Source organism: Phytophthora parasitica, assembly GCF_000247585.1.
Source record: "Phytophthora parasitica INRA-310 unplaced genomic scaffold supercont2.63, whole genome shotgun sequence".
In the NCBI taxonomy this organism is placed as follows: domain Eukaryota; phylum Oomycota; class Peronosporomycetes; order Peronosporales; family Peronosporaceae; genus Phytophthora; species Phytophthora nicotianae.
This window is the reverse complement of record NW_008649049.1, coordinates 182,082-194,538: the sequence shown is the minus strand read 5'-3', so window position 1 is coordinate 194,538 and position 12,457 is coordinate 182,082. Positions and strand designations below refer to the sequence as shown.

General features: G+C 51.2%; 5 protein-coding genes across 5 annotated transcripts; 2 read left to right on the top strand and 3 right to left on the bottom strand.

The window, feature by feature from the left end:
• Positions 1-469: 469 nt before the first annotated feature.
• Positions 470-1,124, bottom strand: PPTG_17104 (hypothetical protein; the record flags this gene model as incomplete). The annotated part of the gene is made up of 1 exon (XM_008914739.1): positions 470-1,124. One exon carries the CDS (start codon positions 1,122-1,124, stop codon positions 753-755), a length of 372 nt encoding a protein of 123 aa, XP_008912987.1. The 3' UTR covers positions 470-752.
• A 214-nt stretch (positions 1,125-1,338) lies between these two features.
• PPTG_17103 (urate oxidase) lies at positions 1,339-3,017 on the top strand. Its single transcript, XM_008914738.1, has 3 exons — positions 1,339-2,087; positions 2,168-2,295; positions 2,376-3,017. The coding sequence occupies exons 1-3, from the start codon at positions 1,641-1,643 to the stop codon at positions 2,884-2,886; spliced, it is 1,086 nt and encodes a 361-aa protein (XP_008912986.1). The 5' UTR covers positions 1,339-1,640; the 3' UTR covers positions 2,887-3,017.
• PPTG_17102 (hypothetical protein) lies at positions 2,924-8,335 on the bottom strand. Its single transcript, XM_008914737.1, has one exon. It carries the CDS (start codon positions 8,284-8,286, stop codon positions 3,220-3,222), a length of 5,067 nt encoding a protein of 1,688 aa, XP_008912985.1. The 5' UTR covers positions 8,287-8,335; the 3' UTR covers positions 2,924-3,219.
• A 230-nt stretch (positions 8,336-8,565) lies between these two features.
• PPTG_17101 (hypothetical protein) lies at positions 8,566-11,700 on the top strand. The gene has a single exon (XM_008914736.1). The coding sequence runs from the start codon at positions 8,576-8,578 to the stop codon at positions 10,805-10,807; it is 2,232 nt and encodes a 743-aa protein (XP_008912984.1). The 5' UTR covers positions 8,566-8,575; the 3' UTR covers positions 10,808-11,700.
• On the bottom strand, positions 10,901-12,449 carry PPTG_17100 (hypothetical protein). Its single transcript, XM_008914735.1, has 3 exons — positions 11,414-12,449; positions 11,140-11,347; positions 10,901-11,064 (listed from the first exon to the last, which is right to left on the bottom strand). Exons 1-3 carry the CDS (start codon positions 12,423-12,425, stop codon positions 10,959-10,961), a joined length of 1,326 nt encoding a protein of 441 aa, XP_008912983.1. The 5' UTR covers positions 12,426-12,449; the 3' UTR covers positions 10,901-10,958.
• Between the last annotated feature and the right edge of the window lie 8 nt (positions 12,450-12,457).

The window sequence follows — 12,457 nt, the reverse complement described above, 5'->3', positions numbered from 1 at the left end:
AAATTCAGAGGGATATTCTGAAATTCAGGGAATGGATGATTGCTTACCATCGACATGGACCCCACCAAGCGATATCTTCTGGATCTGGCATTGTATTGATCCATTTAAAATGTTTTTCCTTATCACAATGCTTTGTAAAGTTCCATCTTACCATCGATGATCCACACAAACAGGTAATTCTTTTACCCATTGAAGCTGAAATTATTTTCTTCATCATATCTTCGCTGACTTTTGGTGAATAAACTTCAATATTAGGGAATGTCGAAAACGGATGCCTACCACAGCGCTCATGCAATGGCTTTCCCGTACACTTCAATCCACTGTCCAAAATGTAATTGCACATTCTTGTACAAGTAGTAATTGTATATACTTTAAATTTCTTGTCTCTAAATAGAAAACTTTTTCATCCTTAATATAACGCATTTTCATGACACGTTATTATAAGATATGAAGGTATGTTCATATAGCTCAAAAATCGGGAAATTCTCCATTTCAATATTAGCATATAGATTGGTGCTCTATCCCTTGTACAGAGAAAGTTAAGAAAAAGTGCATTCAGGGTACGTAATGGTATAGACAGTCCTCAGCGTACTATCTACGTGCTGTGAAAAAAAAATGGCTATGAAACCAGTATCTGTCAACTACTATGGTGTCCCTCCAATTCGAGCTGAGAATTCGATTCCACCGGTTTGTCTGCGACACCAATCCACCAGCGTCACCGAGCCCAAACTTGCGCTCAAGGTGTTTACAAATCACACACACCTCCAAGTTTCTAACGTCTTCTGGCAAGGACGACAGAAACGAGTTCGGTAGAGTCGTGTTGAGAACATGGCGCATGGCAGCATCCGCCTTTCGCCACACATGATCTCTCTCCGCATAGCTTTCGGCTCTTCCTCTGGAGCTGCCTTGACGTCCTCATCCAAAAGATGTGGTGGCGTTGACTCGAGGAAGTCCCTCATGCCAACTTTTGGTTCAGGAAGACCTTTCTCGAAGAGCTCATTCTCAACGTCCAGGTCTAACTTCGCCACGTACGTGAGTAGCTTGTCCTTCCACGTAGCATACTCAATTTGCCAACCGGAGAATTTCTCCAGGCCAACGTGCACGGTCTTCTCATGTTGCTTCATGGTACTCACCCGAAGTATCTGAAATGTTGTTATCTTGAGCGTAGTTGCAGTAGTTGTGTAGTTAACCGTCAGACGGAGCGGCTAATCCAAAATGAGTGCCGTCCACAGCTCTTCATCCGGTTGCGTTCTCTTTTCCTATGCCGTGGTTGGCATTGGAGCTCAGTAAATTGTTTTAAGTAGACTAAACCATACAATTTCCAAACGTACGGTCATCTGTTTCTAAACGAGATTAGAATGGATTTGTTTCTCCAAAAGTTGGTACTTAACCTATCCCATAACAGAAGACCTACAACAGGGACATGACGGGGCGTGGGCCGGGGATCACCGAACGCAGTCGCGCATTCAACACCAGCCCAAAACGACGCAACGAGTTCAAACAGATTACGTTATGTTTCCTCCAACTAAACGCATATTAAGGGCCAACCAAGTCGGCACTAACCACGTCGAGCGCGTCGGCAGCTTTATGTAATGATTTAGTGTATATAATCACTTCAATATATTGTTTTAAGAGCGGGTATGCTGAATGCGTGCACGCAGAGATCATCTGGGCCCCCATTTCAACTTCGCCGACAGTCGCTGCAAGGTCATTCCGCGATTTGCGCCCAGGAAGGAATCGGCTCAAGCCTCCAACGTCGTCAATCTTTGCCCGTCTTTCTTCTTCTCTCTTTACGTGTTCCAATGGTTGTGAAACTTCTGCAACACGAGCACGGTAAGGGCCGCGTGCGTATGCTCAAGGTGACTCGCACACCCGAGAAGCACTCGGTGATCCAGTTGGAGGCGGAGGTGCTACTGGAGGGTGCACCCGCCGCCAGTGCCTACTATGACGGTGACAATGGCCGCGTGCTTCCCACGGACTCGGTCAAGAATACGGTGTGGGTGTTGGCCAAGAAGCATGAGTTCGCTTCGCTCGAGGATTTTGGCGTTATCCTCGCCAAGCACTTTGTCACGAAGCACCCAGACATTGTACGTCTCTCTTTCTTCCAGTACCAAAGGTGGGTAGACTACGAGCTAACCGTGCTTGCTTGTGTGGACATTTTTACCAGATCAGCGTGGCCAAAGTGAAGCTGTTTGAGACGCCATGGCAGCGCGTGGTGGTGCCCGACTCCAAGGGTAAGACACGTCCGCATCATCACGCCTTTGTCAGCGCCAGCCCGGGCTTCTCCACTGCCTAGTATGTCGATCACTGTAACTTGGTATAGCCTGCAACATACACTCACTGTCACGTGTTGCTTATTTGTTCGTTTTCTATAGTGTGGTGGCTCGCAAGTCGGCGTACGGCGCCCCAGATGTGACGGTGCAAGGCGGTGTGGACGGCCTCAAGGTGCTCAAAACCACGCAGAGTTCTTTCGTCGACTTCTTCCGCGATGATTTCACGACGCTACCGGACGTACCTGACCGCCTGGTCTGCACATGTGTCACGGCGACGTGGAGCTATACACCCGACGCCATCGGCGGAGACTTCGTTGCCAGAGTGGCAGAGATCAAGAACGTGCTACTTGAGACGTTTGCGGGTCCAGCCGATGTGGGTGTGTCCAGTCCTGCCGTGCAGTTTACGCTGTACAAAATGGGCGAGGCTGTGCTGGAGAAGTGCCCGTACGTCAAAGACATCAAGATCACAATGCCTAACATCCACAACAATCCCATCGACCTGTCCCGCTTTGGCTGCAAGAACATCCATCCGCACGGCGAAGTGTTCCTGCCGACGGACGAGCCACACGGCATCATCTCGGCCACGATGGTGCGCGCGGCGTCCAAGCTGTAGGCTGCGTCTCTTTTTCTTGGCTGGTCTTCAGCCAGTATCCTCTTTTGAGTACATTTAAAACTGATAAGAAACCTTATGGAAAGTACTGAGGTGGTGCTGACAGCATAGTGCTGTCTTTATTATTGTTGATAGCTTTGTCTTTGCGTGGATCAGTATCCAGCAACACTCTGCAGACTTTCGGCTTGTGTGGCTCGTGGAAAGGTATGGGTAGTCCGACTTGACTTTTTTCCTGTACACGCTTGAGTTCTTCAATGCCAAGGCTTTCGTTCGCCCTCACGAGATATATTATACACGATACAACCCAGGCTTCGGGCTGTGTGCACTTCAGTACTTTCAATCGTTCGGAAACACTTCGTTTTGATAATCCTGCACAATGCTTCCGAACCGCTGGATGCACTCGACATGGGGGAAATAATGCACTTCAAACACTGAGCGATCATAAGCCAACACGTTTCCCACCATCTTCACAACTTTAGGAACCGAGGGCTGTGTCACTGAAGATCCAAATAGACTTGTGGCTTGAGCTGCAACAGAGTGAGTGACTGCCCGAGCGTACACCAGTCCTTCATCCACTAGTAACGACATCGCCTCCCGAGTGTCCTGCAACGACAGCAATTTGTTCATCTTGGTGTGAGCACGCTTTTCCGTGATACCTGGGGCCTGGATTACCAGCGATAGCAACTTGCGCTGGATAGAGAAGAGGAACTTGTAATTTGTTCCACCGTCCATCTTGAGCCAAGGGAATGACAGTGTGTCCTTTTCTCCTTCGAAAACGACCTGGGGTGTCGACGATGAAGTCACGCTGGAAACCAGCGAGAACGGTCGTAACATCCACACGTCTCCATGTTCCTTCACGATGTAGCGCTGATCGTAGTACGCGTTAACACAAATGAGCTCGCCCTGGTCAACAAGCGCGTCCAGACAACGTGCCACACTCATTCGCAGTTCACCGTCGCTTGTTGAGCATACTTTATCCATCAGAGATGATGACGTCAGACCTTCCTCTCCGCCTTCACGCACGTGAGCAACCACAGATTGACTCAGCACTTCATCCGATTCCTTGCACTGTCGAGACGCAGCTTCATCCAGTCCATTGTTGTCGTCGGTTTCTTCCATAGAAAACGCCTCGCAAGCATTCAGCAGATCTGCGTCCTCCACACTCACAGCATGCATCTTGGTCTCCACTCGCCAGCTGTCGATGAGATCGGACGCCCTCGCGACATTCACCTTGTTGGCCAAGTGAGCAGCGAAGCCAGACCTGTCCTTCAGACTCTTGCACGTTAAGAGACTTTCCCTCTTCGTAGAACTAGGTAATCTCTTGCCGTTTGTCTGCTGAGTTGCTAGAGCGTCCTCTACCCCCTTGTCCGTATCAAAAGACGAGGAGTGAACTGCTGTAAGCGAGCACGTTCCAAGCACTTGACATCCCAGTTCAAGAGCACACTGGCCCGGCGTAGCATTTGTTGGAAAATCATCCTCGAAGAGCTGATCACTCTGTCTCACATCTTTCGAGTCCCCCGCAATCTCCTCCAGTGTAGAACTAACCATACTCTCCTGCTCCACAGCCTGCTGAAATAACAGCAAAGGATACGACAACGTCGTTACCTTGAGTGAGTCCTGCAGTCTCTTGCTTGTGCAATAGCCGCGACCTCTTTCCTTCTCTGATGCACGGACGATCCAGTTCTTTAACCAAAGATATCGCCAAACCTGTCGAATCTCGTGTGGAGTCCAGAACGAGATCAGTTCTTCAGCCACAAGTGGATGATACTCTTCTCTGGGAGACACAATCATCATCACTGCGCGTCGAAAGAGTGCTGTAAGTCTCGTCGATCCTTGAATCGCAACTTCCTCGTCAAATAGACCGCCAGGGTTGTCAGCCAGAGCCGCTTCCCGCTTTGCGCGCTCGAACAACAGCTTCACCACAGGCTCCATGAGTTTTTCTTTTAGACGTTTCTTCACGTCAATCTTTCTTTTGCCCAGTTTCCGTGCGATTGCCACAAGACCGAAACCTGTTCGTGAAATCGTATGGTTTCGGAAAGCGACTTGCTCCTTTTCACGTTGTAAACCTTGCGGGATGGCAATCTTCCACCGGCTTTTGCAGTTGTCAATAAAATATTCCACTAAAAGCTGCTCGTGCTCGTCCGTCCAGGTGAGTGTTTCAGAGTTCGACGGGTCCTCGTCCAAGTCGTCTGGGTATTTCTTCCTATGCTTCCGTCTGACTCCATCACTGCCATCGCCATTAGGTTGAACCTGTCGCCGCCTTTTGCGAAGTCGGATATTAGAAGACACAATACCGCTGCTCTTAAACTGAGAAGAGTCTCCTTCACCTCCCTCCTCACGTTTATGTTTGGCTACTGGTTTCCGCGATTTCGGTATCCATGCGAGGATACGAAGCATTCGTCGAGCACGCGTCCTAACAGGCTTAGGTACCTTACACACGGCTGGCTCATTTCTTCTTGGTGTTTCCACTTCCATTGCCATCTGCTCTAGACAAAGGCATTCGAGAGCTTCCCAATAGCGATCAACATCATCTCCCGACTCGAACGAAAACTGGAGCGGTAGCGTGTTTGAGAAGCTGTACGTCTTCTCCGTAAATCCAACAATACGGATCGAGTCAAGCTCGTTCACACCACGGCGTTCTGTACCATCCTCGGTGTCGTCCTTGTTGTCACAGTCGTTCAGCATAATTCTGACCTGCTTGTTAAACCGAAAAAGCCCACCCAGTGCGTTGTCCTTGAGCGCACGAGATAGCACACCGTCCCGCCCATCCGTATACCCGGCTCGAAGGATTTTAACCAGGTGTTTCATTCCGATCTTGTGCGGTTGCACCAACCCTAAATCTGCAAGAGTGCCCAAAACTTTTGATGTTCGCTGAGACTCGTGGCACCAAATCTTTTCGCGGAGTGCCTCCGGAATAGCGTCAAATGTATGCTTGTGGGCAATGGCTTCCTCAACGATAGCAAACTCAGCGTCTGTCAGAATCCCTCCACCCGAGAAGATCTGGATGTATAAGTGCACGGGCATCGAGTGCAATACTGATTCACGTGAAAACACAATCCCTGGATGTGGAGCTTGGTCACCCGTAGCAGAGCAATTGCCTTCCTCGTTCAAGCTTTGGATAGATGCGTCGTTTCCATCACCAGGGAGCTGCAGGTTCGACCCGTTTTCATGCAGTGTAGTCCACAGAAATCTATGTAGAATTTTACATCGATACATGACACCGTAAGCGAACCCGAGCTTCCTGAATTGCTGGTTATGAATCCCCGACTTCTGTTGGCTCACAAAGCGTCGAATCTTGTAGCTTATCTCATTCCTCCCAGGTGCAGCTGGGTTGATAGTCTCCGATTCGATGTCAGAAGCATGTCGAATTGTTTCGATTCCAGTACCCGATACACCATCTGCATCAGATATCGAGTCCTTGGTCTCATTAGTGTTCGGTTTAGATTTCCTTGAATCGGCCCGTGGCCTCTTTCGAGATGATCCAGGTTCCATTTCCTTATTATTTTCACTTCCAATCTTGTGAAAACGAACCACTTCGCTCTGATCAGCATTCCGGTGAATACGCCGCAAGCGCTCATCGCGACAGTAGTTCTTGACAAAACCTTGAATGAAAACATCGTTGTGCTCGTATCCAGGCGCAACGACACAGCGGAGAGCACGGAATTTAGTCGAAACATTACGTGCAGGCAAAGGGAGCTGCAATAATCTCAATTTCTTCGCGACTTCCAGTTCGGTTGCAATGCGAAAAATCGACCGCGTGTCCACCTTCCCCACTGCAGCAGGCGACATTAAACTATTCACATTGCTGTGGGTTTGGGATTCGCCATCTGCGTTGGTGAAGTTTATCTCTGCGCGCTGCTTCTCCATACTAAATACGCTGTCACGCAGCGACGACAGACTGATTATCTTCTCGTCCTCGAGTCGCTCTAAAATGTGTTCGCGACGTCGAGCACTCGTCCCATCGACTTCTGCTCCACCAAGCGCCACTTTCAATGCCTTATTGTTTCGAACTGTGTAATGTCGTTCCACCTTCATTCCTGTAGCTACTGGTACTTCGTCTCCATTCTCACCTTTCGACGTCTCGCTATCTTGCGGCAAGGTGTTGTCGGCGATCTTCTGGTCCTTGTTGCTGTTAGCCCTGGGTGCCATCGAGTCCAAATACAGTCGGAAAGCTTTGTTCTTTCCCAAGATAATAGACTCGGCTTTCAAGCTGTACATTCCGGCCAACACGCCCACCAATTTATAGGGCAATTTGCTCCCTGGTAGCACAATTTGGTTTCGTAAATCGATAATTGTGGCTCCATTCTCGGCGCTGTCCTCAATAATCCCATATATCTGGCGAAGCAAACCGAGCTCCAACACAATACCGCGACGATATGCCGAGTTTTTGCGGGTGTTTGGCGATTTGTACCGCACGCAATTTAGAATTTTAGGTTCGAGACTGGCACGTCGCGACGGCTGCAAAACTGCCTGGAACAACTCCAGCGGGAAATTCTCGTCCACTTTACACTCCTGCATAATATGGGAGCGTAATACCTCCAGGTGCCGCTTCTGCAAGCTCAGATCGCGTCCGAGATCCGACAAAACCGACGAGTGAGTCGGCAGTCCTTTCAAATACTTCTCCGCTGCTGCACACAAAATCTTCCTGCTCTGTTCGTCCGACTCAAAATCTGCCGATTCGTCAAACATTTGAGGTCTGAATTCTGCAGCGAACCGTGGCAGGTGGATGATGTTCAGTCGACGCATCGATGGTCGAGCCACGATCATCATCCGCTTGACCACCAGTCCGTTCGAAATGAGCGTATCCAAACAATTGTGCAGCCTTTTTACTGTGCCACCACTCAGTAAATTAGTCAACGTCATAACTGTAACTCCCTGTACGCGCGCACGGCCCACCGCCTCGAGGATGACAAGATGTTCCGGTCCGAGATCCGCGGCGATCGCCTTCACTGGGATATTGAGCGCTCGGTGGCGCAGTTCTTCGCATGCTGCCACCACCACCTGTTTGTCCTGTTCCAGCTGCTCATCCACTGCTTCATCGTACGTGAGGAGCGCTAGTTCGTCGGTCGTCAGAGCTGCCGTGTCATCAAACGCTAAAGCCCCGGCAGCTTGCAGCATTTCGCACTTGATCTCGACCAGGTTCTCGTCATTGTCAGCGGGTCCAGGTCGTTTGCGTTTCTTGCTGGATGTCTGCCTGGAGGACGCGAAGCCTCGAAAAAAAAGCAAAACTCCGCGACTCGAGCGCAACAGCCGCCATACCTGTCGACGCACGAGAACGTCGTTGCTCGGCTCAACGCTAGAGAATAGAGAAGCCACAGACAGGCCAGCGCTTCCTTCAAGTGCGATGTGATCCATGCACGCGGCCACCAGCTCGCGCGGTGAGCGCGCGCGCACAGAAGACATGGCGCCAAGAGGTTGATACTGTGAGTTTGGATGGCAATGGTGGTCGGAGTCACTTAATTTGTGATTTGTGCGAGTTATTTGGCTCATGGCTACATGAATCCTAAATCGCTTTCTAAACTATTTCTTCACGATTTCTAACGACTCATTTCTAAAGTTTGTGATACGTATTATTTATTTGAGTCGTGGCTACATTTGCCCTTGAGATAAAAAGGCCGTTTTTAGGTGCCATAGAACTGCGACCATACTGAGCGCCAGTCGATCCTCACTGTCCCCACATTTGGAGATTCTGATGATGCAACCGATGGTGGTGCAGCAAGCGCGGCGCTCGCTGTGGCGAATGGCTCGCTGGTCATCTCAGTCGCCCCCGCGGATACTGGCGCATAACCTTTCGACACAAGCGCCCAGTGCATCTACTCACGCAGTCAGCTTCAACAACGAGGATAGCGCCACTCCCACCGAGTCCCTGGACAAGCCCCAGAGCCGTAAGACTACGACTAGTACCAAGAGTTTCAACCTCATGAGTACGCACTCGCCGGGGACTCGAGACGCAGCGCAGAGCAACGGACCCAGCTCTGCGATCTGGAAGCAGTCGCCCAAGAAGAACCGATACCGCCGGAAGAAGGGCAAGGGCAACAAGTGGTGGGCAGATATGGATCGTGTGTCCTTCCGCGTGCTGCTGACTGAGGGAATGAGCTCTAACAAGGTCTCGGCGATGCTGCGCAAGTATATGGATGAGTTCCCGATCCTGAACAACAATTGGACGGACCAAGAGCTGGTCATGATCGTCTGCACGCTCATCAAGATGAATCGCAGCAAAATGGCGCTCGATGTGCTGCGTAACCAGATTAAGGTGCCCAACCGCGACCGTCTCAACCGCGTTGCAGCAGCGAGTGCCAGAATGGGTAATCCACAGGTGGCTCTGGGGGTGCTGGAGATCGCCAAGCACTTCAACTTAGCACCAGACGTGATTACTTTCACTAGTGCCATCCACGCCTGCGCTCGCGGCGGCAAGTACGATGCCCCCATGGCTCTGACGTTGCTGAACGAGATGATATCCTCTAACGTACAGCCTAATGCACGCACGTACGGCGCAATGATCCTGGCGTATGCGCGAATGGAACGCTGGGAGGAGATCGTGGAGCTTGTGAACTCTATTCCATACATGGACGACGCACACAAGACTGAGGTGTTCACGTGTGCAATTATCTCATGTTCGCGCAATCGCCAGCATCACTATGCTTCCAGACTCTTCAAGTTGTTACTAGAAGACGGAGTTTATCCGGGTGATAACGTCTGCAACGCCGCTCTTAGCTCCTGCGCACGGACTTCGGACGTGACACAACTTCGCCGCATCTTCAAAGTGGTGGAGAATCACGCTGTACCCTCGACGTACTCGTACAACTGCATGATCTCGGCCTATGGCAATACTCGCAACATGGAGAAGGCGCTTGAAGTCTTCGAAGACATGCGGAGTCAAGCTACAATTTCCCCAGATATCGTCACTTACAACTCGCTGCTACTTGCTGCAGTACGCTCACGGAGACTGGACATGTTTCCTTTTATTTTGTCACTGATGAGCGAAGCTGGTATCAAGTGGGATTCTATCACGCTCAACGTTCTATTGGAGGGCTGCGCTTTGAACGGCGATGTGGTACTGGCCCAGCACTACTGGTCACAAGCGACTCAAGGCAAGGATGCGTTTTCAGTGGATGAGCAACATGTTTCCCTGGATCGCTGGCACTTTGAGGTGCTTATGTCTGTGTACTACAATGCGAAGGATTATAAGGCCATCGTGGATTTGTGGCGGAAGAACAGGAACTGCCGACGCCGAGCAAAAAGCTCCAAGTCTCTCAACTTCCTGATTCGTGCGTGTGAAGGTCTAAAGGATGACAAGACGGCAGTGGCGATCCTGGCTGAGTTCGCTGATCGTGGCCAACCTCTTTCATCCGTTACGCACCACCACATGCTTGAAGTCTTCCTAGCTGCTGACAAGTACGCGGCGGCGTCGGCTTATCTGCACAAGATGATGGAGACGGACGGCTTAGTGTCCACCTTCGCATTCACTGCGTTCATAAAGTATCTGGCCAAGAACAAACGCCACTCGGATGTGCTGGCGATGTTTAATCTGTACCTGGAAACTCGCGAGTCTAAAGGGCAGAACTCGTTGCTGGAATACCCAAATGATGCTGTCTACGTGCTGGCGATGCGCTCGGCCGTGGAGCTTGAGGATCACGAGACTGTGCTTGCGATCTACAGTAGTTTGCCGACCAATATGTCGATGGCTGTTCATACACAACTGCTCGTGTTGGCTGTGTCGTCGTGCGAGCGTGAGGGGGACTGGCGTGCTGCTGTGACGATGTATGATGAGATGACTGGGAGACTGGATGAAGACACGAATGTGGAAATGTACAAGCACATTGTCAAGATTGTCGCCAGTGCTGGAGAGTTTGATCGTGCCCTCGACGTGGGTGGTGGTCAGTGGTACCGACAGAATAGACCCGACCAAGGCTGGGGACTGTAAGTCGAAGTGTCAGACGCAAGTGTCGTGCAAGTTTTGTATCCTGTTACTCCTCGGGTACTCCAAAAACTGGCCAGCATCCGAGTAGTATGAGATGACGGCACGTAATAATGCGAACTCGTTCACTAGAAGCTAACTGTATTTGGGTGAAAATCTACTCCATCCATTTGATAGAGCCCACCAACAGATTGCGCGAAGGCAGCGGACCCGGTGACGGCACAAGCAGCACCAGCTTTTGTTCGGCCACTCGAACCTCCTTACTGAACAACAAAACAAGTGCAAAAAAATGTAAGGAAAGTCTTATCAATGCAATCATATCACTGGCACACACGTACATGAACACGAAGCCTGCTGCAGGGGCTCCTAGGAGCCACGAGAGGTCTGCTGACGAGAAGGAGGAAGCGTCTTGGCCGTGTCGCGGGTGTGCAACAGCCGCCAACGAGTGCCCAAGGTCAGCCGTTTTCTCCACGGACACCACGCGCAGGCGGTCGGTCTGCGTCTCCACTTGACCCACTGGAAGCATCACGTCCGACACCTTCATGTCTGTGCACGGTAGCATTAAATACGTCAGTAGTAGCCCACTCAAATCTTAAACATACCACCGCGTACCTTTAATCGCGAAGAATGAAACGTCATCGAACGAGAACTCATTGATACAGGGCGACAGCGTGGGGATTGCTAGACTCAGCGAGTGAGCACCGTAAAAGTATTCGCGAATGCAGCTGATACGCGCCGCCGAGCGCATTTTGCTGTTTAGCGGGACCACTCCACCCGACCGCGACAGCTTGACGATGGACCTATCCACGCCATTCGCGTTCGCACCCGTCAGCGCGCTTTGTAGGCGGCTGTAGAGTCTATCCTGACCGATGACCAGCACAACGTCGACGTCGAAGTCCTTGATGGCGTGCACCAGTAGGTCAAAGCCTGCGCCGTCCACCCAGCCGCAAGTGTTGATGACGCACCCAGACGCGTTTACTTCCCCATCATTAGCCAATCTTCTCTTCACTGCCCTAGCCAGTTGGTGCTGCTGGTAGCGGAAGAGCTCGATGTTTTCAGAAGACGCAGTGTGGCCGTAGAAGTAGGCTAGTGGATTGGTCAGGATGAAGTCCTCCTCAATACTGAGCGAGTTCATGTCCAGCGGCGACGCCGAGAGCGTTCCCGGGACGCTCAGGCAGCCTTGACCCACATCCAACTCCACGAGCGTGGGCTTTTCGCCTAGACGCAGAGCGTAGTTGGCGAGGATCTGCGTGAGCGTGGACTTACCGCTGTCCACGGGTCCACAGACAAGCACCCGTGGGCCAGCGGCATGTTTAACCTTGGACAGTTCGCGACGACGCTGCAGCTGAGCGTGGATGTTAAGGTAGCTGTCCATAGGCGTCTCCTCTGACGTGTAGGCCTCCTCGGGAGCGCCACGCACCTCCAGCGTGCAGCCATACCATGTGAAAATAGCCACTTTGCGATCACGTAACACGTACTCATGATCAATGGCCAGCTCCACGCCAAAGAGCTCGGCCGATCCACTCTTAAGCTTGATACCCACTTCTGTTTGTGGCGGTACTTCCACGCGGTACTCGCACTCGCGCGCCAGCACCACCTCCGTCGTCGCCGCCTCCGCACTCATGCTTGTCTTCTGTGAAGTGATGGTTTGTATTT